At 40.1% G+C, this 26775-nt stretch overlaps 1 protein-coding gene across 1 annotated transcript in view; it reads left to right on the forward strand.

Moving 5' to 3' along the window:
- LOC108436234 (B cell scaffold protein with ankyrin repeats 1) overlaps window positions 1-19386 on the forward strand; it is a 65295-nt gene extending 45909 nt beyond the window's left edge. Inside the window, exons 8-16 of the mRNA XM_017712601.2 lie at window positions 1215-1278; window positions 1436-1675; window positions 8311-8373; window positions 10562-10731; window positions 11122-11185; window positions 15253-15282; window positions 18247-18326; window positions 18520-18554; window positions 18734-19386. Of these exons, the coding sequence (XP_017568090.1) occupies window positions 1215-1278; window positions 1436-1675; window positions 8311-8373; window positions 10562-10731; window positions 11122-11185; window positions 15253-15282; window positions 18247-18326; window positions 18520-18552 (744 nt within the window). The 3' untranslated portion in view covers window positions 18553-18554; window positions 18734-19386. The remainder of the gene's footprint in view (window positions 1-1214; window positions 1279-1435; window positions 1676-8310; window positions 8374-10561; window positions 10732-11121; window positions 11186-15252; window positions 15283-18246; window positions 18327-18519; window positions 18555-18733) is intronic.
- Window positions 19387-26775: the final 7389 nt, after the last annotated feature.

The raw sequence follows: 26775 nt of genomic DNA on the forward strand, positions 1-26775 counted from the left end.
AGAATGAAATTTGTATAGCTGCGGTCAGTATATTCATGTGCATGGTGAATAAGCCCATTGTTGCTCAGGTTCTTTTCTGAAGGACTGAAACAACAGATAGAACATAATCCGTTCACAGGCAAATTGAGTTGTCTATCGTTTGCACACAGACCAGGGCCTTACTCTGCACGCTACTGGTGCACTTCTTCACAAATCAATTCCACAAGCTTGGCAGAAGTGGCAGGATCTTGAAATGTAAAAAAGAAGAAAAAGAAAAATATTTCTCCCATTTCTCTCCTTTAGTTGCCATAGAGGCAGTCATAACACTGAGTACAAAATCAAGTCTTTGGCTCAGAATCGTGGGCTAAATTACATGTTTGAATAGACTGAATTACATGTCTGAATGGACTGCGTACATAAGCTGCGATCAGTGAATGAGATACAATCTCTTTCTGTTCAGACCGTGTCATTGTCAGAGCCAGATCTGTCGAGAGTGTAGTAATATTGGCTCAGAGTCTGTGTTTAAGGGAGGAATTTTGTTCTTTTCTTGAGTTGACTCTTCGTTCTAAACGTAAACATTCAGGCAGTAGATGCTACTATATAAGGAAGCAAAAAGTGGTACTTCTACATTTATTTTTCATACTAAACATATAGTTTTGAAATATATAGATTGTCATTGTTGGAATAAAACCATGTATCTTCAAAATGGTAACTTTACAGCAGAAGGGAAAACATTGTTAACTTTCACTGTAAGTTAAGTTAAACTTTCGTCTTTGAGAGAAAGAAGATCAAGCTCCACTCTTGCTTTAGATCTGAAAAAATCCACAGGTGTTTCTGTCCGTACTTACACTGTGAGAAAATAACTTAAGGGGTCTGAAAGGATGTGTAGTCAAAAGACTGACCAACCCAGAGCACAGACCTCAAAATCACTGAATCTCTTTAGGATTACTTGGAATGAGGATGCAGAAAATGAAAAGAAAGGAGGTTGTAATAAAGGCAAAAGGGTGTATACAATAAAAACAGAAACATGAATAACTTGCACTTAGTTGCCATTTTGACTGGAAATTAAATACATGAAGGATGAAGGGTGGTCTCTGAGTTTTGCTTAGTATTGCAACTACAGATGTTACATTGTATGGCCTTTAATTTGTTATTATTAGATAAGCCTTTTAGAGGTGTGTAATTAATTAAGTCCTAATCAAATAAATTGAGTCTAACTGACTATGCCATTACAGGCAATGAGCAGTGGAGAAGACTGCAATGATGACACAAGCGTGTACGAGCTTATGGGCAGTGCTGGTAAGTGACCATAGAGCTTTTTTTTTTTTTGACTTTGCAAGCATAATATTCCAATGCTAATGCTGTAGTACAACATATTCAATAATAAGCCATGTTGTAACATGATTACACCAAATCAACCTGAGATATTGTGCATTGTCTCCCTTTGATCCTGCAGGGAATCTGCAGGTTACTGACAGTCATGATGAGGCTCGGACAGGTGGATTCAGAGACGCTGATGAAGAGGATGCAGAGGACGAGGAGGACCCCTATGCCCACCTAGGAGCCAGTAACGAAGAGTATGACACCATCCTGACCTCCAGCAGCTCTGTGGTTATAGCCAACCGCCCCCCTGCACCCACCCCCAGACCTGAAACGCTCCCACCCAAGGAGGACAGCACACCTTTCATAGCCCAGGGTAAGGATACTGCACGCTAATCAGTTATCCTTGAACTTTTTTATTTTTTATTTATATTGTCTGTGATACCCAGGGGTGGGCATGGCCAGGTTTTACTGGAGGGCTGTACTTTTATTTATTTATTTGTTTTTTATTTTTCGTTAAATTATCACACATCTAATTTTTTTTTTTTTAATTTGCCAACATACAGTATCTCACAAAAGTGAGTACGCCCCTCACATTTCTGCAAATATTTTATTGTATCTTCTCATGGGACAACACTACAGAAATGAAACTTGAATATAACTTAAAGTAGTCAGTGTGCAGCTTGTATAGCAGTGCAGATTTACTGTCCTCTGAAAATAATTCAAACACACAGCCGTTAATGTCTAAATCGCTGGCAACACAAGTGAGTCCACCTTACAGTGAACACGTCCAAATTGTGCCCAATTGTGTCATTGTCCCTCCCTGGTGTCATGTTACTTGTTAGACTTACAAGGTTCCAGGTGTGAATGGGGAGCAGGGCTGTTAAATTTGGTGTTCTGGGTACAATTCGGTCATACTGGCCACTGGATATTCAACATGGCACCTTATGGCAAAGAACTCTCTGAAGATGTGAAAAACAGAATTGTTGCTCTCCACAAAGATGGCCTAGGCTATAAGAAGATTGTTAACACCCAGAAACTGAGCTCTAGCATGGTGGCCAAGGTGATACAGCAGTTTTCCAGGACAAGTTCCACTCTGAACAGGCCTTGCTAGGGTCGATTAAAGAAGTTGACTCCATGTGTTCAGCATCATATCCACAGGTTGGCTTCAAAAAATAGAGGCATGAGTGCTGCCAGCATTGCTGCAGAGGTTGAAGAAGTGGGATGTCAGCCTGTCAGTGCACAGATCATACGATCTTGAGCTGCATAAGTGCTGTTGACACTGGGGAGTTGCAGTTCATTGAGGGAAACATGAATTCCAACATGTACTGTGACATTCTGAAGCAGATCATGAACCCTTCCCTTTGGAAACTGCACCGCATGGCAGTTTTCCAAATTGATAATGACCCCAAATACACCTCCAAGATGACAACTGCCTTGCTGAAGTTAAAGGTGATGGGCTGGCCAAGTATGTCTCCAGACCTAAACCCAAATGAACACTTGCGGGGCCTCCTCAAGCAGAAGGAGGTAGAGCACAAAGTGTCTAACATCCACCAGCTCCGTGATGTTGTCATGGAGGAGTGGAAGAGGAATCCAGTAGCAACCTGTGCAGCTCTGGTGAATTTCATGCCCAATAGGGTTAAATCAGTGCTAGATAATAATGGTGGTCACACAAAAAACTGACACTTTGAGCACAATTTCATGTTCACTGTGAGGTGTATGCACTTGTTTTGCCAGCAATTTAGACATTAATGGCTGTGTGTTAAGTTCTTTTCAGAGGACAGTAAATCTGTACTGCTATAGAAGCTGTACACTGACTACTTTAAGTTATATCCAAGTTTCATTTCTGTAGTGTTGTCCCATGAGAAGATATAATACAATATTTGCAGAAATGGGAGGGGTGTATTCACTTTTGTGAGATACTGTATGCTGTGCTTTTCATGCACCCAGAATAACACAGGAGGGTTTTTTTTTTGTTAAAGAGCTGAAAGCTTGGCTGTTTTTTCCTAACTTTTCTTGATATCAGTGTTTCTGAATGTAAAGCTGAAAGAATGAAAACTTCTCCATCATGTCAGCAACAGCACGTTTGACAGATTGTTGCAAATAGATCAGTTTAATCGCAACTTAAACTCCTTAAATCTATTGATTTTTATTACAAAGAGGACAAAAGAGTAGGAATGTTTATTAAGAACAGTCTGGAAAAGGGAACATACATTACCAATGTAGCTGAATTGGTTTATAGACTCAGACTGCCATTTTATAAAAGTTGCACAAACGTCTTCTGAAGGTTAATGGAACTTTTCACTGCAACTACCAAATAAGCCTTTCATCAAGACAAGGACTTTTGCCAAAACAACCACTATTTCAACAAAATACTAAACTGTATTGCTCATGTATACTGTTATTTACTTAGACAGAGGGACGTCGTTGTCCAGTCAGGTATGTTTTTACATATTTAGATATCTAACATCCCTGATAGCAAGGGAATAATGTACCACTGTTGGCCTGCTGATGCCAAACCTGGTGGTCTACTGGTGTTTTGCTCAGCATTATCTGGGTGGCCCACTGATGATTAAGCAGAATAATATTTAGTCATACCTTGTAAATTAGTTCTGTAAATAATTTTAGTCCAGCACAGTGTCAATAACATAATTTTCTATAAAATCATTTTATATCAGGCCTAGTCATTATTTTTCTCTCAGTTGTTGACAATTTGTTTATTTTATAAATAAAAGCCTAGGGGATTTAAAATCCATTTGAGAAGATTAAAAACTAGTTAGAGCTTGTATGCAGGACAGTAATCTGGGTGGTCCAAGGGTGGACCAGTGGCAAACAGTCAGTGGGGTGGGGTGTCAACCTTATCAAGCCAGTGGACAGATATATGTTTGCTATCTGGGATGCGGTGAAGAACTGATATCAGTGGGCTAGTTAGTACAACATCAGTTATTACTTTCTCTTCAGATTGCATTGGCTAATGGGCTAATTTATTAGGCACATTTGATTTTTGTACATGAATAGTAAAAAAGAAAACACAGAGTACGCTAGATTTTTGAAGAAATGCCACTCAGATTTGAGAAAACAGGAAAGTGAACAATCACTTTTATTATTGATTGTGGAGTTTAATAGTTGCTTTTACTGTACAGACTGCTGCAAAATGTGTTCTCATGGAAACTGGGGGTGGGGGTGTGTACTGTGCTGTACTGTTTTTCATTTATTCTGAAGGGTATAGCTCAGCAAAACTATTCTCAGAAATGGACAGTACACATACACACACACATACATATATATATATATATATATATATATATATATCCATCCATTTTCTAAGCCGCTTCTCCGTCAGGGTCGCAGGGGGGAGCTGGAGCCTATCCCAGCAGTCTTCGGGCGGAAGGCAGGATACACCCTGGACAGGTCGCCAGTCCATCGCAGGGCAGACACACAGACACTCACTCACACACTCACACCTAGGGACAATTTAGCACATCCAATTGGCCTGACTGCATGTCTTTGGACTGTGGGAGGAAACCGGAGAACCCGGAGGAAACCCACGCAGACACGGGGAGAACATGCAAACTCCACACAGAGAGGACCATATATATATATATATATATATATATATATATATATATATATATATATATATATATATATATGTCCTCTTCATGTTCCTACACTAAATCCTTTCCTATGCTAAAAAGGTATTAATCACTTCTGACATATTCAACACACCACTCACTCTATACAGCAAATTCTACTGCCCTCTGAGTCCACTATACTGAGTAATCACCGTTTATAAATACTTAATAACCAATTTTTCTTTTACCCTGTACTCCTATAACAGGCAGCAGGGGAAAGTATGACCCAAATTTGCACCGTTCATCATTGACAGCAAGTTCTTAAATGTTCAATTTCAGCTGCATTAATAATTCAGTTAGATGAAGGTGCCAAGTGACTTGTATTGTTAGGGCTTTATAAATCATTTAGACTATGCTGATCTCTTGCATGTAAGTCTGAGAGAGAAGCTGTGGCTTAGCAGTGTAGAAAAGCAGACACTCTTTAGAGCGACATAGAGACCTTTAAGGGCCCCTATATTACATTTTCTTGTATTATATTTTCCCTGCAGGTCTTCTTATAATATTTATGTGGGTTTATGTACCAAAGCATTCATAATTCATTTTTTACATAACCAGTTTTTAAACATCTCACTCTTAGATTTAAACAAGATGTTTTTGTTACCGAGTCTTTAAGATTTATGTAAATGATCTTTGTCCTGATTGGTTGTCTTGCATTGTATCTCACTTAAAAAGCAGTGCAAGCAGAAACACTCCTTAATGGGCAAGATCATAATTTTTGTATATGAACTGCATGGAATGGGGAGTTAATGATACATTTCACAACTTGATATGGGGCCTTTAACATGAATTCTGCAACCAAAAAGTCCTTCCAAATGGCTCTTGAGGTGAAAAAGTGAAACCTTTTTAGTTTTATAACTGATTTTTTTTTTCTCATAAATCCAAGAAATGGATAAGAATCCATTTATATGCTACTACGGAACCTAATGTAAACTATAAGCTAACAGATGAAGCATGGAGTGTTTTACCAGTTAATAGGCCTGTAGTGTGCGTGTTAGTGGGTATGAGCCAGCTGATGTGTTGTTTGGATCCCACTGTGAGATATATTGCAGTGCTATCAGATGCTGTTTTGTACGAAACAGATGGTTACTAGCTCGTGTTGCTACGGTTGTCTTGTGAAAACCTCATTTTTTATATATTAATACAGGGGAATGAAAACATGAGCAATGGTGTAGCTGTCTTTCAGCACTCCTGATCTCTCTCTCTCTTTACACTTTCTATCTCTCTCTCTCCCTCCATCCCTCTCTCTCCTTCTCTCTCTCTACACTCTCTATCTCTCCCTCCCTCTCTTTCTCTCTCTCTCTCCACACTCTCTATCTCTCCCTCCCTCTTTCTCGCCCTCTCTCACTCTCTATATCTCCTGTCTCTCTTTTTCCTCCCTCTTTCCTCCTATCCTCCCTCTCTCTCCACGGTCTCCTTCCAGCACCAGCTCTGATTGAGGAAGAAGTTTCTGTATGAAAACTTTCAAAAGAAATCAGTCTCATATCAAAATACACACTACGTCCTGCAGACTACTTTCAGGAAGAACAGTTCTGAAGAAGAAAATGATGATGATAAAAGAGTAGAGGAAGAAGAAGAAGAAGAAGAAGAAGAAGAAGAAGAAGAAATGGACAAGAAAGAGAAGAAAATAAAGGAGAAGAAGAAGAAGAGCATGCGTGTGAGGAAGAATGATGAGTAAGACAGGGTGCAGGTCTGTGTCTCAGGTCTTCATTAGAACATTAGTTCTGTTGGGTAATTGTAAGTTATTTTCAGATAATTTTGTGACAGCAGCCTCCAGTCTGATTACTGCACTACACCCTGAACTTTTCATCTGTTAATCTCAAAACTGATTATTCAATTACTGCTAAATATTAATAGTAAATACTACATATTATGAAACTGCTGTTTACCCTGAGGGGGTCAACACAGATGTATTACATTGATCAGCTGAGCCTCGATTGAGGCGATGAGTCCAATGAGCAAGTGACATTTCTCCCAAAAGATTTCAGTCAGAAAAAGGAAATATACTGTTCGGTACAAGAGAGAGAGAGAGAGAGAGAGAGAAAGAGAGAGAGAGCAAGAGAAAGCCAGGCTGCTACTCTATGCATCTGCAACCAATCTAAGCAGCTCAAGGGGGCCAAGCACTGCCGGCATCATGCATTACACATGTTTTCCACCTCACCCATCCCACAACATGAAACTACACAGAGAAAGAGAAACAGAGAGACTTTTCCATCCCCTTCACTGGGATCTTTTGCCTACGCACTGATCGGATTTCTCCACCCACTCAGAATGTTTAGGGAGCTGAAGGAGGAGGAGCTAGACCTCGCTGAAATCAACTTCTTGTTTTCAATTTCCAGCCACTGTCAAGAGCACAAAGCTACCAGATTATGTTCAATACGTTGTATTCTGGTATGTATGGCCGAATCTACCCTATGGGTGACCTAATTGACTGCCCAGGGACACCAAATCATTGCTAATAAAAGTGCAATGTTTTAAGTGATTTTAATATTTTAAAATAAGACTTTGTGAAACACTGGGTTTATATAAAATCTGTGCACACATCAGTGGTGTCACATATGTAAAGTGGTGTAAAACATAGACAGGATCATTTTGGCATCTTCTGGTGATCATCACGCCATCTTATTTGCATACCTGACTGATCTTGACAAGGTCTCAGCTGAGGAGTTAACACTGGTTCAGTTTAGATATTTTATCAAAAATTTTGTTTCTTCAACAAAACAGCAAAAAAAAATCTTCAGCAAATGGTCTTAGCTTCTTATCAGTGGGTTTGTGGGGATAGGGCACTATAGCGCCAATGTCGCCGAGGCACCACAGGATCTTACTCTGGACATGCTGATACGATGTGATTTTGTTCATGAGCACAGTAAGGACAGGGTAAGACTGGGCTAACATTTCTTTCCAGTTCTCACATTGCAGGAATGTAAAAATCAGTCTTGCAGAATGGTGTGAATGAGAAAATGGCAGAAAAAGAGGTGGCAGTAGGTTGTGTGGGAGCATTAGCGTGCACTGTAAAAAGCCTACAGACTTTCATTTAGGGCACTTAACAAGCCAATCAATAGTATCCCCAAGAGTATTCTTCACTTTGATTCAATTTTCTCCCCTTCATTGATTCCAGTGAGCCTCATCTCTGTTGTCTCAATGTGTCAACAGAAGACTTGAGGCCCCTTCCAGTCTATTTCTCTTATTTATGATCATATTTGCAACCAAACACTGTTATTTTGGTGAATGTTACTAAGGACTGCCTTTTCCTTTAAGACTTTCGTTTTTTTCTGTAGACACACAGCAATGATCAGTCTTTGTTCTTTGTTATGTGCTGCCATCTGGTGGTAGATTTAGATTGGTGGCATGATTGGTGATGCTTTTGTTTTTGTCTTAGTGTTCCAGAAGAAAATGTCCCAAGCAGATTCAGAAACTCTTTACTCCTTACCAACTAAGCAAGGTAAGTTGTATTACATCACAGAAAGCACTATTCATCCAAAATCCATGTCAAGGAAGGGTGAAGTTTGACCTTTGGGTTTATGAAGGCCTTTGTTAGGATTCAAACTACAGACATTGAATGAAATCTACAATACCCGTATTACAAGATAAAATATAAAAAAGCTAAAATATAAAAAGTATAAGATAATCTAAGCTTGCATGTAATTAAAATTGATGCTACCCCTGTAAAATGTACTTTTGCTCAGTGAGAGATACGTGCTTGCTAGCTACTTTCCACTGCACTGCGTTCACCTAATTTAGTTTGTTAGCTAAGCTAGTCTGGGGTAATTTACCCTGCAGTACTAATCAGTGTAAAGTTAAATGCTAGCTAATCTGCTCCTGAAAATCAGGTTATTATTATATATCAGCCACAATCTGATTGATGCAAAATCCACGTGATTCCACAGAAATGAACCATTTACGAGTGTTACCACTATTACAGCTAGATCTTCGATCCAGGCCATAAATGTCAAAACTAGGTCCAAATACAAGGGAAAAAGTCACCTCTATGATGATGCTAATTTCTGCTAGCCCCCCTGAGGGACTGTAGTAGTTTGGTGTAGAGCTGCCACAACTGTTTTCCGTTTCTAATAACCCAGTGTTATAGGCTGCCACTCATATTCAGTCAGTGATGTATCTAGAACATCCAGAAGGCCTAGAGCAAATATGTCAATCTGGGAATCTTCTAGGCCAAAGGGCTATGGAGATTTGCATTTACCATCATCTCTTGTTCAGTTCATGAAGGCCTTGCTACTTAGCTGATAAGCTGAATCAGGTGTGCTTAATGAGGAAGAGTGCTGAAGTCTGCAGTGTTTTGGCCCGTAAGGACTGGAGCTTGACACATGTGGACTAGAGTGATGCTTTTTCTCACAAAATTGGTCCTGCGTGTTGCATATCAAAGCATGATGGTTGATTCGTTTGTCTCTTCTTATTTATGGCGGTGGTTTATCTGACACATTAGGACTTCTCTTCTATTCTTGAAGGCCTAACCAATAGGAGAGCTAACTTGGTAGTATCTACCTAAATACCACTGAGAAAAACAATTCCTGAATGGACAATTTTCTGCTGGGCATCTCAAGAATGTAACCTTTTTGTTTGCATCCAAAACTTAACAATGAAACAAGAGTATTACTTGCAGAGTTAAAATACAAGCATGTTTCTATTAAATTAAGAGACCCTTATTAATCCCACAACGGGGAAATTTCACCTCCGTGTTTAACCCATCCATGAAGTGAAACACCACATACCCTCTCTAGTGAGCACACACACACTAGGGGGCAGTGAGCACACTTGCCCAGAGCAGTGGGCAGTCCAATATGCAGCGCCTGGGGAGCAGTTGGGGGTTAGGTGTCTTGCTCAAGGACACCTCAGTCATGTGCTGTCGGCTCTGGGGATTGAACCAGCGATCTTCCGGTCACGAGGCTGGTTCCCTAATCTCCAGTCCATGACTGCCCCTAAAATGAAAAATGGACTTAAAATTCCAGACATGTTTTTTTAATGTTCAGAAATCATTAGGCCTTTGCTGAAGGCTTAGAAGGCCTTAATAGTTCCCAGTTGAAGCTCCACTATACACAACTGTTCAAAGGTTTAGAATCATTGTTCAAGATTTTCAAGAGTTCAATGTGTTTGCAGGCAGGTCTATGAGATGATTCTAATATGTTAGTCCTGCGCAGCTTCACGTTTCAAGCAATTAGTAAGACACTAGAAAACTGTAAATGAAATGTAGAAATGTTTGATGGGTCTAGAATGATGAACAGATGTAGCTGATTCTAAAATTCAGAAAGTTGTGTAAAAAAAAGACGTTTTAATACAATTAATGTCCAGAATTCATCACATTTCTAAAAGGAGATCAAATCTCAACCCAGATAAGAACAAAAAAATATGTAAACATATTATTACAATTGTAATAACTTATTTATTTAGTATAATTTTATAACATACAAAATAAATAAAAAGTACACAATACATACTCAGCTTTGTATATAAATAAAATACTGTTCTGTACCATATACTATATATTGCAGATATTAAATATTTCAAATAAATCACCTTTGTACTTGTCACAATGATGCTGCCATACCTTCTACCTGTTCTAGCCTGAACCATATTTCTAACTCTTTCAAATATGGAACACTGGGTCCATGTGACAGCTAGGGGGCGGCACACCATCCCAAGTACATACGACACGTTTGTGCCAAGCCAAGACGAACTGATCAGACTACAGGAGCAAGTGAAGAGAGGTTCCCTCAGCATGGACGAAGCACTGGAAAGATTCAGTGACTGGCAGAGGCTTCAGCGAGGGCTAGACTCCCTCCAACAGGTGACCAGCAGTCATTCTAAATGTGCCAAATGTTTGCACTAGGCCCCAAAGGCAGCTTGACAATTGCAGTGCGTAGAGCTTACAGAAATAGTTAATTTACCAATCACCTGACTTAAATTAGATAGGGATTGAGTAGCTTAGTTTTCGAAATTAAGGCCATAATAAGTCTCACTGCACATCATTTGTTGCATCCTGTTTTAAATTGACTGTAATTGATTAAAATAAAGTTCAACAAAACATATGTTCAGTTTTTGGGAATAAAATTGTGCTCTAGCACAACAAATCTATAAGGTAGGTGGGCCTCCTAAAGTGGCCATTGAGTGTAGGTACAAGTTTGGTATTTCTAATAAAGTGGACAGTCAGAGTATATAAACTCACTGTTTGTTTCAGGAGAAACTGCAGCAATTGCGGGCGAGTATCATCAACAACCGAGAAGATGACGACAGTGTATATGGTCAGTTCAAATCCCCTGCACTCGTATGTATTTATTACTGTATGAAACTGGTTGTAAAAGGTGGTAAGAGCAGTACATTGGCCATCTATCATTTTACTGGTAGAGTACAATGTATTAACTGTCTGTTAACTGTGCTCGCAAGTTATAGACAGAAGGTTTAACTGTTAGTATTGGCCAGAAAATGTGATCTTGCCAGCAAAACCAAGCTAAACTAAAAAACTGCTTTTTGTCTATGTTCTGAATGCAACCACAAATCCCTCCTCTGTTAATACTGTCAACGAGGACCTGAATTACCTTTGATTTGATTGGTCAACACAGAAAAACACTCATGGTGTGTGTATGTATATATATGTATATATATATATATATATATATATATATATATATATATATATATATATATATATATATATATAGTATGTTTTTATTTGATGAGAAAAGTGTTAATATTTGAATAAACAAAATGTAGAGAATATTAATTAATAATAATAATCATCATCACCATAAAATTAACCGTTAATAGTGATTATATATATATATAGTTATTGTGTTTGTTTAACCATTTTCAAATCTCTCCTCCAGGAAGCCCAGTATTATATGTAATTAAAAAGCAATGATTGATGATATTAACAAGTCTCTGTGGTGGCTGTGAAGGTGTCAAGGAAAAATATGGACCCAAGAAATTCATGTTGACCCAAGAAGTTCTTGTTTTATGTTTATTTGAATTATGAATATCCAAAAACCCACCAGAACCCACAGAAAGTCCAGCATGGGGGAGGGGTGCAGTGCTGCACAGACAATGGGAGATAGCAGGAGGGCCCTTGGCGACAGAAACTGGCTCTTGGCATGTAGAATGTAACCTCACTGGGGGGGGGGTTGAGAGGTACCAACTAGATATAGTTGGGCTCACCTCCACCCACAGCGTCAACTCTGGAACCAAACTCCTGGATAGGGGTTAGTCCCTCTCCTACTCAGGGGTTGCACAGGGTGAGAGGCACCGGGCAGGAGTGGAGATACTCACGAGTCCCCGGCTGGTGGCCATGCAGTTGGAGTTTGTCCCGGTGGACGAGAGGGTCACCTCAATGCGAAACGAAATCACAGAGATCGGGAAGAACGGCCTGCCCGGTCTAAACCCTAATGGTGAATTGTTATTGGACTTCTGTGCCAGGCATGGATTGTCCATAGCGAACACCATGTTCGAACATAAGGATGTTCATAAGTGTACTTGGTACCAGAGCTCCTTGGGTCAGAGGTCAATGATCGACTTTGTTGTCGTTTCATCTGACTTGGGACCATATGTCCTGGACACTCGGGTAAAGAGTGGTGCTGAGCTGTCAACTGATCACCATCTGGTGGTGAGTTGGATCAGATGGCAAGGAAAACTGATGGTCAGACCTGGTAGGCTCAAGCGAATAGTGAGGGTGTGCTGGGAATGACTGTTGGAGGCCCCTGTTCGGAATGATTTTAACTCCCACCTCCGGGAGAGCTTTTCTCATGTCCTTGGGGAGGTAGGGGACATGGAGTCTAAATAGACCCTGTTCAAAACCTCCATTGTGGAAGCTGCCAGGCATAGCTGTGGCCAAAAGCTTGTGGGTGCCTGTTGGGACGGTAACCCAAGAACCCCCTGGTGGACACCAGTGGTGAGGGAGGCCGTCAAGCTGAAGAAAGAGGCCTTTAGGGACTGGATGGCCGAAGGACTCCCGACTCAGCAGATAGGTACCGACAGGCGAAAAAGGTGACAGCTGCAATGGTGGCAGAAGCAAAATCCAGGGCATGGGAGGAGGAGAAAAAGACTTTTGGTCGACTTCAAGGAGGTTCTGGAAAACTGTCCGGTGACTCAGGAGTGGTCGGGGTGGCTGTGCCCAAGTTGTATTCGACAAGGATGGAGAAACTCTGACTTCAAATGAGGATATTGTCGGTCGGTGGGAGGAGCACTTTGAAGAACTCCTTAATCCAGGAGACATGCCTCCCTCACGGGAGTCAGGGCCGGAGGCCTCTGACGTGTCAAGCTCCATTTCCCTGGTGGAGGTCACTGAGTCACTGGTAATTGGCAAGCTCTTTGGTGGCAAAGCACCAGGAGTGGATGAGATTCATCTGGAGATGCTTAAGGCTCTGGATATTATGGGGCTGTTGTGGCTGACGTGCCTCTGCAATATTGCATGGACCGGGGTGGTGGACCCCATTTTTAAAAATGGGAACCACCCATTTTGTGCTAACTATTGTGGTATCACACTGCTCAGCCTCCTGGGAAAGTCTATACCAAGGTGCTGGAAAGGAGACTCTGACTGATAGTTGAACCTCAGATTGAGGAGGAACAATGTGGATTCCATCCCGGCCGTGGAACAATGGACCAGCGTTTCACCCTCTTGCAGATTTTTGAGGGGGCATAGGAGTTTGACAACCCAGTCTACATGTATTTTGTGGATTTGGAGAAGGCTTACGACTGGGTTCACCAAGATATCTTGTGGCAGGTCCTCCGGGAGTATGGGGTACCGGGGCTACTACTCCAGGCCATTCGATCGTTGTACTCCCAGAGTGAGAGCTGTCTTCGTATACTCAGCATTAACCCTTTCAGTGTTAGCGTTGGGCTCCGGCAGGGTTGTGCCCTCCACAGTTGTCTCCACTACTGTTTGCGATATTCATGGACAATGTAGCCGAAGTCAGGAGGGCATTATGTGTGGAGACCGGAGGGTGGCGTCTCTGCTATTTGCAGACAATGTTCTTTTGGCTGAATCACATGGATGCCTCCAGCGCTCACTGTAGCAGTTTGCAGCTGAGTGTGAAGTGGTTGGTATGTGGATCAGCACCTCCAAATCTGAGTCCATGGTCTTAGACCAGAAAAGGATGGCATGCACACTCCAGGTAAGGGGAAAGGATTTGCCCCAGGTGAAGGAGTTTAAGTATCTCGGGGTCTTGTTCATGAGTGATGGGAAGAGGGATCATGAGATCAGCCGCAGGTGGCAGCAATAATGCGATCACTGTACCAGACTGTAGTGATAAAGAGGGAGCTGAGCCATAAGGCAAAGCTCTCTGTTTACCGGTCAGTCTACATCCCAACCCTCACCTATGGTCATGAGCTGTGGGTAATGACCGAAAGAATGAGATCATGAATACAAGTAGCGGAAATTAGCTTTCTTCGCAGGGTGGCAAGCTGCACTCTATTTGATAGGGTGAGGAGCTTGGCCATCTGGAAGGAGCTTGGAGTAGAGCCGCTACTCCTCCGCATTGAGAGGAGCCTGTTGAGGTGGTCGGGCATCTAATTCGAATGCCCCCTGGACGCCCCCCCATGGGGGTGTACCAGGCACGGCCTCCCGGGATAAGACCCTGGGGTCATCCTAGGACCCGCTGGAGGGATCTCCAAGTTGGCCTGGGAGCGGCTTGGGGTCCCTGGGAATGAGCTGGAGGAAGTTGCGGGGGACAGGGTCATCTGGGATTCTCTGCTCTCCCAACACTACTGCGATCCTATCTGGATTAAGCGGTTAACGACGATGATGAGGAATATGACTTTATTCTAATGTATATTGTGATAAACTCACTGCTGAGGTAGATTGTTTAAAAATTTGCTTAGATGCTAAAACTTTCGCACAGTACTGTGTGTGTGTGTGTGTGTGTGTGTGTGTGTATATATATATATATATATATATATATATATATATATACACATATGCATATACATATATAAAAATGCATTATCTTAATAGCTATAGAAGTCTACATAATAGGCAAGATATCTGATACATAATCTTCCAAGATTGTCTTTGATGCCTTGAAACATTACCAAAAGTATCTCAGGTGTTGTTTTAACTGAAGGACCATCAAAAGACATATTCTCCACAGAAACGTTGCTTGTGTTCTTCATGCAGCGCCGTGATGAATCAGTCCGGGAATAGAACCTTCATTTGGGAAAACATTCTTGGTGTCGAGATGATAGATTCCTCAATAGTAGGATTACACAGAGAATATGAAAGAGTAGGTAAAAGGTGACCTTGGAAGAAAAAGAAAAAGAAAAAACAACAACTGGGCAAGGACATCAGAGTGCATTAACTAGCCTCTTCTCTCTCCAACAGATAAAATCAACATCGTTCATCACACACCACGTAAGTGCCTCACTACTCTTCTTCTGCATGCTAGAGCGGAGAACATCTCCTTGGGTGGTTATTTTATCTGAGCAGCAGCAGCCTCTTTCTTATGCGTAGCAGTGTAACTTTTAGCTCCCGAGGGAGCAGTTAACGAGATGGTTCACACGCTAGGCCTCAGTGTGCGTGCTGCTGGGAGGATGTGTGTATGTTAGTACACACACTTTAAGCACACTCTTTGAGGGCCATATTGCCAGTTTACATATCAATGTACTCTGCCTTTCAGGAGTTTTGCGTCTTGGGCTACACTGCCCATCAAAAGATGAGGACACCTTGCTTTTCAAAATGTTTATAATAAATAAACATGATTTCTCTTTTGGTTTGGAAGTAATACAACATATTTAAGGCTAACCAGGTTTATTTTTAAGGGGAAAAAATGTGAAGAAATGAAAATGTGTTTTTTTATAATGAACTTGAGTTTTTTTACAGAGTAAAAAAAGAAAATGAGTTTTACAGTCACAAATATTTACATGTGGGATGTCACTTTCCTCAAAATCAACCTGGTGGGGCTAATTTACTGCCTATTAGCTTAGCTGTAGTTTAGAGTTTTACATGAGTTTTAACCCAAATCTGTCACTTGGGGTCTGTGGGCTCCACTGAGTCTCAATAATTTTTGAGGAATTTTCTAAATTTCAAAAACAACAGGAAATGCAATACATACGGTCATATTAATCATTTTCATGTAATGTATTTCACGTTGTGACAGATACTGCAAATCCATTAAAAAACAAGTTGGGACAATATATGAAATGTTAATAAAAACAGAAGGCAGTAATTACAGTTATATGAATTCCAAACTTGATGTCAAAAACATGTTCCAAAAAACCTGGCGCAGGAGCATGTTTACCACTGTGCTACATCACCTTTCCTTTTAACATCACTGAATTATCATTTGAGGACTGAAGACACAAACTGATCCAGTTTTGAAAGCTAAATTATATCATTGTTTTCTAATACAAATCTTTAAGTAAAGGGCATTTGTTTTCATATTTTAAGCTGAATAATGTACCACACATTTTGAATAGAAGACAGTTCTGGACCACAGGCAGCCCAGTTTAGCTCCTGTATTCTCAGCTATGTTGTTGTAATATGTGCAGAACATTTCTTGGTATTGTCATGTTGAAATAAGGATGGACATCTCTGAAAATCACTGCCTCCAGAATAAACAATCTGAGAAGTGGACTCATCAGACCACAACACGTTATATCTGAGCATCATATTTCAAAAAAGCTGGAAGTCAGCAGCTTTTTTGAACATTGTAGACATTGGGCTTCCACTGTGCATAGTCCTGTGGGCTGTTTAGTTTAAAAGAGTGTGTTCATGTTTATTTGGTTATTTGTTATGCTTTGTTCATATAGGGACTTTAATTTTGAAGGGCGGAGCTGTAGGCTTCTATAGCAAGTTTTGGGGGGACCAGCAGCGAACAGGGTGTGCATAGCAGCTGATGGGGAGTACCCGTAGGCCTTTTCCTTCCTCAGAGATTTTCCAGATTTTCAGAATCTTTGATTATATTATGCACTGTAGAGAGTGAAATATCTAAAAGTCTTGCAGTCCCTGGCTGAGAAACATTATTTTTAAACTACTGGATTTTTTTTGCGGAAGCATTTTTTGTAAAGTGGCAAGCCTCAACTATCCTTGCTTATAAAGGACTAGACCTTTCATGGATTCTTCTTCTGTTATATCCAAGCATGACTGCATCACCTACTGTATTTAAGATGCTTTTTTTAGGGGGGCTTTTTACAAGACATTTTCAATTTCAGAATTAAGTTATGTTTTTATGAGATAAAGCACCACATATCTTGCCTTTGTATTGCTTTTTTTCAAATACAGGTGAGAGTAGATTTATTAATCACTGCTTTCTGTTTTTGTTTGAATTTTACCTACTGCCTCAAACTTTTTGGAATTAGGTTATTTAAATATGTAAATGTAATTCAAACTCTTAAAGTCAGTTATTTTATTGGTGGGGGACACAGGTGGCCCATTTATATATTGGGAAGGATACATCACCTCTGTCTGCTCCAGTTCCTATGACTATGTTATACATATGCTGTGGACAGTTGGATGTGGATGCCAAACAACAAAAAAAATGAATACCTTGAAGTATAGCATTAAATTACACAGCTTCAATAATAGTATGAATCTTTTATATTGCTGTTTTCTGTTTTTGACAATTTGAAAATACCTTTTACTCTCTATATTGTTTGTACATTTCATGATGAATGGACTAAAAAAAAACAACCCAAAATGACATGGAAAAAAGTCTGGTTCCATGGACCTCCATGAAAAGTAAAGGAAGTTTTCTCCTTCTCCTCTGAAGTTTTGAATTTTGGAGATACGAGTTTTGTTCCATCAGCAGCGATATAATATTTAAGCAATAGAACGTGAGAGGGAGGGTTTTATTGCAAAATAACACCACATGATGTCCTTTGCGATAACACATAATCTCAAGTGTTCTATTGCTTTTATACAACAGTTAAATAAAAAAACCAAAAAATAAATAAACTGGGCTGTGAACGTGTCATTTAATATGTTTTAATGTCAGCAATTTGTTTCCACCAAATTATAGCTCCTTAACAAGCAGCTCTTTGCTGTGTTAGACTAATGAGCTTAGCTCACTCACTGCACAGCCGGCAGTTCATTCTCTAGCTCCTTAAACAGACCAACACAAACTCATTTCACACTCAGTTTTTTCAGTTCATAGTCTAGGGGACCCCAAATTTTTGATGGGCAGTATTTACATTCTTAAAAAATAAAAGTGGTTCTTTAAAGAACTTGAAAGAATAGTTTACAATTGTGAGGTTTTGTTAGAAAACCGGTAGTAGTGCTATGGGATCAGTTTTAATAAGCAGTAATAAGCATGTGTCAGCCACACACACTGAGTGGGACTTTTACTATGAGACTAATACAGATTTTCACTCTGGTCAGCTGTGACCACAAATGAATGCCGGAGTGGGAGCCAGCAAGCGGAGACTGATTTCTACAGTAAGCCCCTCAAAGGACAGCATGTGAGTTTTTGAATTAAGTTTCTGGAACACTCAGCTACCTTTCAAAGGACAAAGCATTAATCTCCCCACAGATGTTAGTTAATTGGCTCTCTTCCACTTCATAATTGTTGTTTATATCTCCTGATAATACTTACAAAAATGAGGAAACTCAGCTGATGTTCATACTCAAATTTGGTCATTATTCATCTTGCAGTCCAATTTCTTTTGGAAGGCAGACAAACGATGAAAGTAAGTACAATCAAATCCAATTTTTGCAACTTGCATAAACTTTGTGAATAACCTTTTAGCTTGAAGTAAAGAGAGAAAGAGAATGCTCAATCGCTGTAATTTCAGTAGCAGACTGATATGAGAGGATGGATCAGTTTGGAATAAACTTAAAATTTTGCTTCTTCCTTTTTCTGTTCTAGCTGCTTCGCTTGGACATATACTCTAATATATGGTTGAAGGTGTTCCGATTGGAACGACACCAGAGGAAGACACAAGATCACAAAGCTTTCAATGTGGATAGGAAAGATGCCATCTGATGCCAGTCTAGCAGATTCCCTACTTTATGTTCTTTAGAAAAAGGAGGTCAACCAAAATCTACCAACAGTCTTAAAATTGAAATATTATTCATCTTAACCCTTGAAACTACAGTACAGTTGTATGCAAAAGTTTGCATACCCCAGTTCAAAACACACGTTTTGTTGATTTTCTAAGGGCTTTTCTTATGGCTTATTTGCTGAATAATGCTCTGTGGCATATTATGGCACATTGTATATTTTATTATTGTTTCCCCAATATGATAAACTTAACAAAGAAATAGAAACTGTGCACTAGAATTGGCAAAAAAGGCCATATTTAAGGTTTGTTCCCTGTAGAGGATGGGTAAACTTAGTTTCACTTAGAAGAGCAACAAAACATGATCTGACCGGGGGTGATTCTTAATTATATGTTGTCCTACTTTGTTTTTATTTGTTGCTCATGTTAAAATGTCTGCTACTATAAGAATAAGTTAATATAATTATCAAGGCAATTTTGAAATCAATATTATTTTTAATAAAATGTCAATTTATCTTTAGATTTTCATTTTTTTCCTTCCTTTTTTGTTACATCTCCCAAACAGAGGTCTCAAAACACTTGTAATGTCAAAGTGACACACATTTAATTACCTTAAGCACCACGTCCATGCCATATGAAAACGTCCTCAAGGGGGTGCTATTCTACCAGGCATGTCTATCAACTTCCAAACCACAGTCCTGTCCTGATTAATTCCCAGGCCCTTTGACAGACAGAAAGGGCTCTCGCACGCCCCGGTTTTCCCAGCAGACTCCTCGAGTGCCATACGGATCACTGATTGTGTGTGAAGACACACACTAGAGTCTCCAGCTCTGCTACGGTGGCATCGGGGGACGGCTAAAGCGGCTCTGCGACGAGGGGGCCAAGCACCCAGGCGCTACGTAGCTACTGCTAACCCAGCTTGCCTGCCAAAGTTAACAGCTGGACACGTTTGCATGATCAATCATGCTCTTTGTGAATAATATGTATTAAAGCCCCTGCGCTCCGGCAGCAGTTTTTGCCTTTGGAGATGATCCGGCTCCAGCAGCCCTGGTGGCATTTGCGGCTTGGGTTTTTTGCCCATCACCTGCTGCTCTGGGAGCAAGGAGAGCTTCCTGATCCTTGGCTGGATCCAGCTTCGCTGTACCCTCTTCACCTTCATGCATATTCCTCAGCTCCGTGAACTCGAGCAGGCCGTGTTAGAGAGTCCTTCATGTGTGATCTGAATCAGCCCACTTCAAAGGCAACTATTGTTTTTGCTGAAATCAGAATGGCTTGTTATTTATTTCTGAAACAAACAAAATTAATGACTGCTTGTCCATAGTCTCTTAAGGAAAGATTCTAACTTTTCTCAAGCTGGGAGAGAGTTGATAAAGGCCCACATAAAAGATTAAGTCTTCCCTGAAGTATAGAGCTTTATCAGAGGGAGCGGAAGGCAGGATTATAATGCAGATGCATCAACAATGCTGTCATAAACCTCAAACTGATAAAGATCCAATGCAGCTGAGGCTTGCTCTAAACACCAGGAGTGAACAGGGCTACTCTGTGATGCTGATGATGTCTGCTTGCCATTTCCAAAAATTCTCGATTGCCTTCCATGAACGGAACCTTTCCAGAAGCTTGCCGGAAATGTACTAATTTGGGTGGATGGAAACAGGCAGAGGGCAAACACAGGTATTTGGATTGGCTTTTGGTTCATTTCCAGCAACATTCGAGGACACACACTAGCACAAGCACCCGAACACACGCACATGCATGCTCCTCCAGCTCAGTCTCCATCCTCCGGATTAAGACCCAGAATTATGCACAGCTGCTCCCCTTTCTGCACCCTGATAAAAATCGGGCAATTTCACAGTCAGTGGCATTCTTTCATCCCCTAATCCCCCGGCATGTGTACAGTATACGTGACCCTCCCCAGGAAAGGGCCGAGGCCACGGTTGGGGCACCTCCGGTCGGGGAGAGAGGCTTTTATTTGGTGGCTCCTTGTTCAGAGGAACCAGGCCGCAATAAATGGAGCACGTTGGATTTCAATGGAGTCTTTCCTCTAACTACGCTCTTTAAAATAAAGCTTCCTGAATGGTTCTTGACTTCCAGTTTAGATAAAAGCTTTAATTTGTAAAGAAACTTTACAGATTGAACTTTCAAAATGGTTCTTCTCACTTGCATTTCCACCTACAGCAGAACTATACACTGAAAGGTTCCCTATGGAAGTAAACATGGTTCCACTATAGAGTTGCTGCAAAGACTGGCATCTATATTTATATTATATAAGTTTGTTGTGTAGTCTGCAGTGGGTGCTACACTAATGTGTTAGGAAAGCCAGAAAATATGAAACATGATGAGTAGAACATTTCTACAGCACTCTGCAGACATTGGAGACCTCCTTTCATTTATTTTATTTCCAGACAAAACTTTTTCAAATTTATTTTATTTATTTATTTAAGTGATATTACTGCTGTAAAGAAATCAACTTGCATAAAAAAGGGGAAAGTCAAAGGAAAATAGACCACCACAACTGTCACTATCAGATAAACTGTACTTAAAGTTTTCATATTTGACAGAGAAAATCAAGCTTCTTGTTTCAGATGTAAAAAAAGCAAGTGTTTCTGTTCATCCCTCTGTTATAAGAAGACAACTCAACACTATGAGTCTGAAAGGTTGTGTAGCTGTCAACAAGCTGTTACTGAGAAATTAAAAGAGACAAAAAAGAAGAACATTTGTTAATGAAACAAAGAATCTGCTGGTGTTCTCAACACAATAGACTGACCACCCCAGAGTTTGAAACAACATCATTGATTGTGTTTGGGATTATTTGGATTGTGAAAAACAGAAAATGCAACCAACTTCTAAGACTGAACTTTGGAGGTGTTGAAAAATATCCCTGCAGACTTTGAAAAACTGAAAGCAAGTGTCATTGGAAAATGTTTGGAAGCTGTAAGCTCAAGGTGAATGGAGACACACTAAATGTTGAAAAATGTGATATGTTTAATTGTTGAGGCTTCGGTGTAATTGTCTGTTAAATATATAGTTTCCACTTTTGTGACTTTTGCACAGCTCTGTATGTGGGAAAGATTAAAAAGATTAAAAGGAAAGATTAAAAAAGACAGCAAGCAAAAACATCCTGCCTAAAAACTACTACAACACATTACATTTGTCAATACAGGTAGAAAGTACAAAGGCAGTGAAATGGTAACAGTGCCTAGAATGACTGGAGATGTTTGTTTGAACAAGGCCTATGCAGAAATGAACTCAAGTAAACCACAAGAGCAAATCACTTACCATATAGATGATATGCGTCTTTAGGGCTTTGAAAACATCTTCATTAGGAAGTCACTAATGGTGCTGCATCTCAGTTCTGAGTGTTTGTAGTGCAGGAGAAAAGGGCTGGAGTGATTGCCAATCAGTGAACATAAGAGCCAGGTGTTGGATTGGACTGCATCTTCTAAGTCTTTACTGTGCCCTCTACTCCAGCTTAGCATGGTAAATTATGCTATACTGCTATATGAATTACAGAATATCAGAACAAAACTGTCCACCTTTTGAGATTTCCAGAGTGATGGTCTTCATCAATGTATATGGTAAGGTGTGCCTAATTAACCATTTGCAAAAAATGACTGACACACCTTTCAGCTAATCACAATTGTCTATATGCTCTACTTTCTCCATGAAGCACAGCCTACACAGTAAGAACAGAGGTGGTGGTAATTTAGGCAGTAAAGAAGGGTAGCTTCAGCAAATTGGTCTACGTTCAGATTTTTTTTCTCAGAAATATGTCTACACTGAGCCAGGTTTATTTTTGAATAATTATTTTTGACATTTTACAACAGACGTCTCTGTCTGTTTCTACCTGCTCCTTAGTGTTACTGTAATTTGTAGCCTGTTAGCACAAGTGCTATGTATGCTACTAGTGGACCTAAACTGAAAGACTGATGGACATAACAACAGTAACTAAGGGAGGAACAGAAACTGTTCAAACTTTACAAATGAACTTTGCAAGTGACTTTACATGATCATTTTACTTTACACACTTGAAAAAAAAATAAGAAAGCCAATTAATGTAAAAATGGTTGCATTTGTATCATGTACCATGTAAAACGCCACAATGCAATTGCAATCTGTCCAATCACATGCATTTATATAAAGAGCTGAAGGTAGATCAGAACAAAGACAAGGTTACTAGGTTAGATTTCAGGTCAGAAAGTGAATGAAGTCAACAGTGCAAACAGAACATTTAAAATGAATGAACCCAGAAGTTTTTCTACTTTTTTCAGTTCAAAACGTTTGTGTCTCATCATAATATAAACCCAAAGGTCAGCATGAAAGTTCCACTAGTGCTCAGCCATTTCATTAAGAATAGCTTTGTACATATTTTTATTAATATATATTACGTTAAAAAATCATTATTATTTTATTAAATTTTAACAAATCGTTCCATAGTGACTGTTTTGGTGGTGACAGTTTTAGTTCATTTTGAGCCTGGACATGGAGAGCATCTTATTAGCAATTTTCTTTTTTTAATTGAAAACCTTTGAACTTCTCTTTACCAGAAATCAAAAAGATATTTAAAAACAAAAATAAAAAAGACATTATTTTCAAACATTGTTATTTTTTCTTACAAACAGTAGCTGATGTCCAAACCATTTTAACATGCTCATTAAATTATAAAATTTTAAAATAAAACGGTTTATCAAAATATATTTGATGTGTCTTTTTTACTTTATTAGTGAGCTGGGCTAATCATTAATGATTAAACATTTAAAGGTAACCACTGTTCTCTTATGTTCTGTGTGTCTGCCCTGCGATGGACCTGTCCAGGGTGTATCCTGCCTTCCACCCAATGACCACTGGGATAGGCTCCATAAGGAAAAGCGACTTAGAAAATGTGTGTGTGTGTGTGTGTGTTATCTTATGCTAGTTTGTTTATCTGCACCTTTGTAAGTAAGAACATTGATGGTACTGGACTTACACAATGGTTCTCCAAAATCATAACACAATCTATATTTCAGTGCTGTGCTGAAACAGCCTCATGAGATGTTAATTTAAGCTTCCCCTTACAGGTTCTATGAGACCTGTGATGATGTACTTTTAGTTTTAGCTTCAGAGCAGCAGGGTGACAGCCAGGAACAGAGTGATATGTCTTCAATGTTTTTACCCTTCATCCTACTCGGATATCTCCAGCTGGGCTTCTGTTTCTGCATGTGCACTGTGTGTAAGCCCACTGTGAGGGCGAGGGAAGACCGAGGTCTAACCGTTGAAGGATTCACCAGCATATTTCTGAAGAGTTCACCATCACCCGGGCATTTCCTCTGGTGCAGCTATTCAGGCTTAGCAAACCCCTTTCGTGTCTGGCTATGCCAAGCTGGTGCCCTCCCCTCGAGAAACCCACTCCCACAAGGGTGAAGTAGCATCTGCTTGCATCAGAGGGTGAGGCTACATGGGGCAAGGGTGGCCCCTACCGGCCCCTTATCCAACTGATCGGGGGCCAAATGAGGCCCCTGGGGTGCAGGCTTTGCCCCGCGTCCGTGGCCCTGGAGCACCAGAGCTTTGGGCAGATTAAACTTGCACCAGTCAGTAAGGGGCTTTTGTGCTGCAGCGCCCAGGCGAGGTCAAGCTGTCTATGGCCGCAGGGATGCGCTAATTCCTCCGCGGGTCAGCAGCTCTGCATTTTCAAGTGGCTCCTAAAAGGTCACATCCGCTGCAGAGAAGCCAGACGAGCGGGCATTATCGTCCTAGCACAGTCCTGGTGACCCACGTCCCCCCACGAAGTCGGCACTCCGTCTGAATCAAAGGCCGAGTTGATATACAGGGAAGGCTTAAGGCTTTATCTTTTATCAGCACTTCAATGCTTCCAAGAGGGAGTTGAGCCTTTGAAGCTGATGGTTCTGTTTTCGTAAGGATGTTTTGACTGCTCTATGTGTCTTCATACAAAAAAAAGGACCGTCATGTGTTATTTTGTATTGGGCTGTTTGATTTACTGTATTTTTGCAAGAGTCTTTGCGCTTGAACAAACACTGTAAAGTATTGAGAGGTCAATAGCAGCCCATATTCATCATTAATGAATGGCTGGCCTGGTTTCAAATCTCATGGATGCTCCCTTTCTTTAGGCATGTTTCACAGTGCATGTAGTGCCAGAATTGAAAGAATATGTGATAAGTTTGCAGAGCTCAGGTCTTTATAATCATGCCAGGAGAGGTTGCTCATGTTAAATGTCATGATTCGTAAGACTAATCTCATTATTACAGTAATGTACAACATAGGTGAAGGGAAAAGAGGGCAAACAAGGCTAGGATTAAAATATATCTTAACAAATAATGGAGAAGGAGGGACATTACAAGACCTACTGTTCTTGTGAGTTCTTGCAAAGGTAGCTAATGCTGGAGCCTGCATAATCACCGTTTCCCATTTTGGCAGCCATAGCATTTGATACCACGGCAACGAAGATAAATTACTTTCACATTTGGTCATGAGAACGATGCCAGACAGGACCTTTTGGAAAGTCAAATTAGGAAAATCTCCTCTCTTTAAAATTTCCTGAATGGTTTTTGGCTTGGACATGCAATTCTAGAAAAGACATTACATTGGTGTAAAACCTTAACATTATATAGAGATTCTGTAAACTTAATGCCTACCTTATTGACTTAACAGACAGAACAATTGTACCACTTTACTGAAGTGCGGTTTCAAGGCTTTACAAAATAACAATATTGTTGCATGTGCAAGGAGAAATGAATCCTGTCCAAATACAAAAAGATCACAGCTGCATGCATGCAATAGACTGTCATGTACATGTGTGTAAATCTCTCATTTAGAAATATTCTGTTGAATCCAGCTGTTCATGGAAGTTGTAGTCAATTATTCATCAGTTATACCTGAGCATTTCTAAATACCTGGTATCTGCAATATCAGACATTATGAATAAATATTTTTTTTAATTGAAAACAAAACTCACAATAAATCTACATTTTCTAAAAGATCTTTTAAGGAACACAGAAAAATTGCAAACCAAAAAAAGTAAATAAGGGGTTAGGGTTCAGGACAGACACCTTCCAACAGAAAGTACCATGAAAATTATGATTTGGCATATATATTTAGTTTATTGCTATCTCAACTAATGCTTTGTGTCCCAATCAATCATAACATAATCCATACAATAGTCCAGTCTGATTACTATATTATTTCTAAGTAGTTTTTTCACTGTGGGAATGCGGTTTGAAGTAATTTGGTAGAATGGTCCACATAGATATTTATAAAGGCTTTTTTCCCAAAAAGCGTCAGCTGTTGTAAATAACTGGTGAAAAGACATCAGAATTAACAAAAGCAACTTTATGATAACTGAAGCTTGTTGGAAAAACGTTTATAAATGTAGGTTTTTGCAGGTTTATATCAGTAGTTATGAAAGGTTTGTATAGGTGCCTTAAAGCCTTACGAATGCTGCCCCTTGGTAAAGAGTTACTGAACAAATAATAAATGGATCTGCTCCATTGGTTGTATTGACCAACTTATTATACCTAAAAAACAAAACCACAATATGTTCTGCAGCAACATCCCCACAATCTTGAAAACACCTCTCACCAGAACCAGCCTAGCCGCTCTTCGCCGCAACAAAAGAGATTAATTGTTCCAACACATGTGTAATAATAGCTTGACTCCATGCCCAACCAATGGAGTGCACAATGGCAGTCCACAGAGTAATCAAGGTGATTTGGCAAGCACTGCCTTGCATACATCGTGCCATAAAGACATCATCTTATGCTGTGCTAGAGCTGTCTACAATATTGCCTTGAGGAGCTTCCTGTGCCAGGATGTGGTGTGAATAGGAGCCGGGGCATTGACTAATCAAATATGAGTGTGCCTGAATGCTCTCTATCAGCATTATGACTGAGCGTGGACTATTCACTGCGGTGGGCAATAA

Source organism: Pygocentrus nattereri, chromosome 2, assembly GCF_015220715.1.
Source record: "Pygocentrus nattereri isolate fPygNat1 chromosome 2, fPygNat1.pri, whole genome shotgun sequence".
NCBI classification, from domain to species: domain Eukaryota; kingdom Metazoa; phylum Chordata; class Actinopteri; order Characiformes; family Serrasalmidae; genus Pygocentrus; species Pygocentrus nattereri.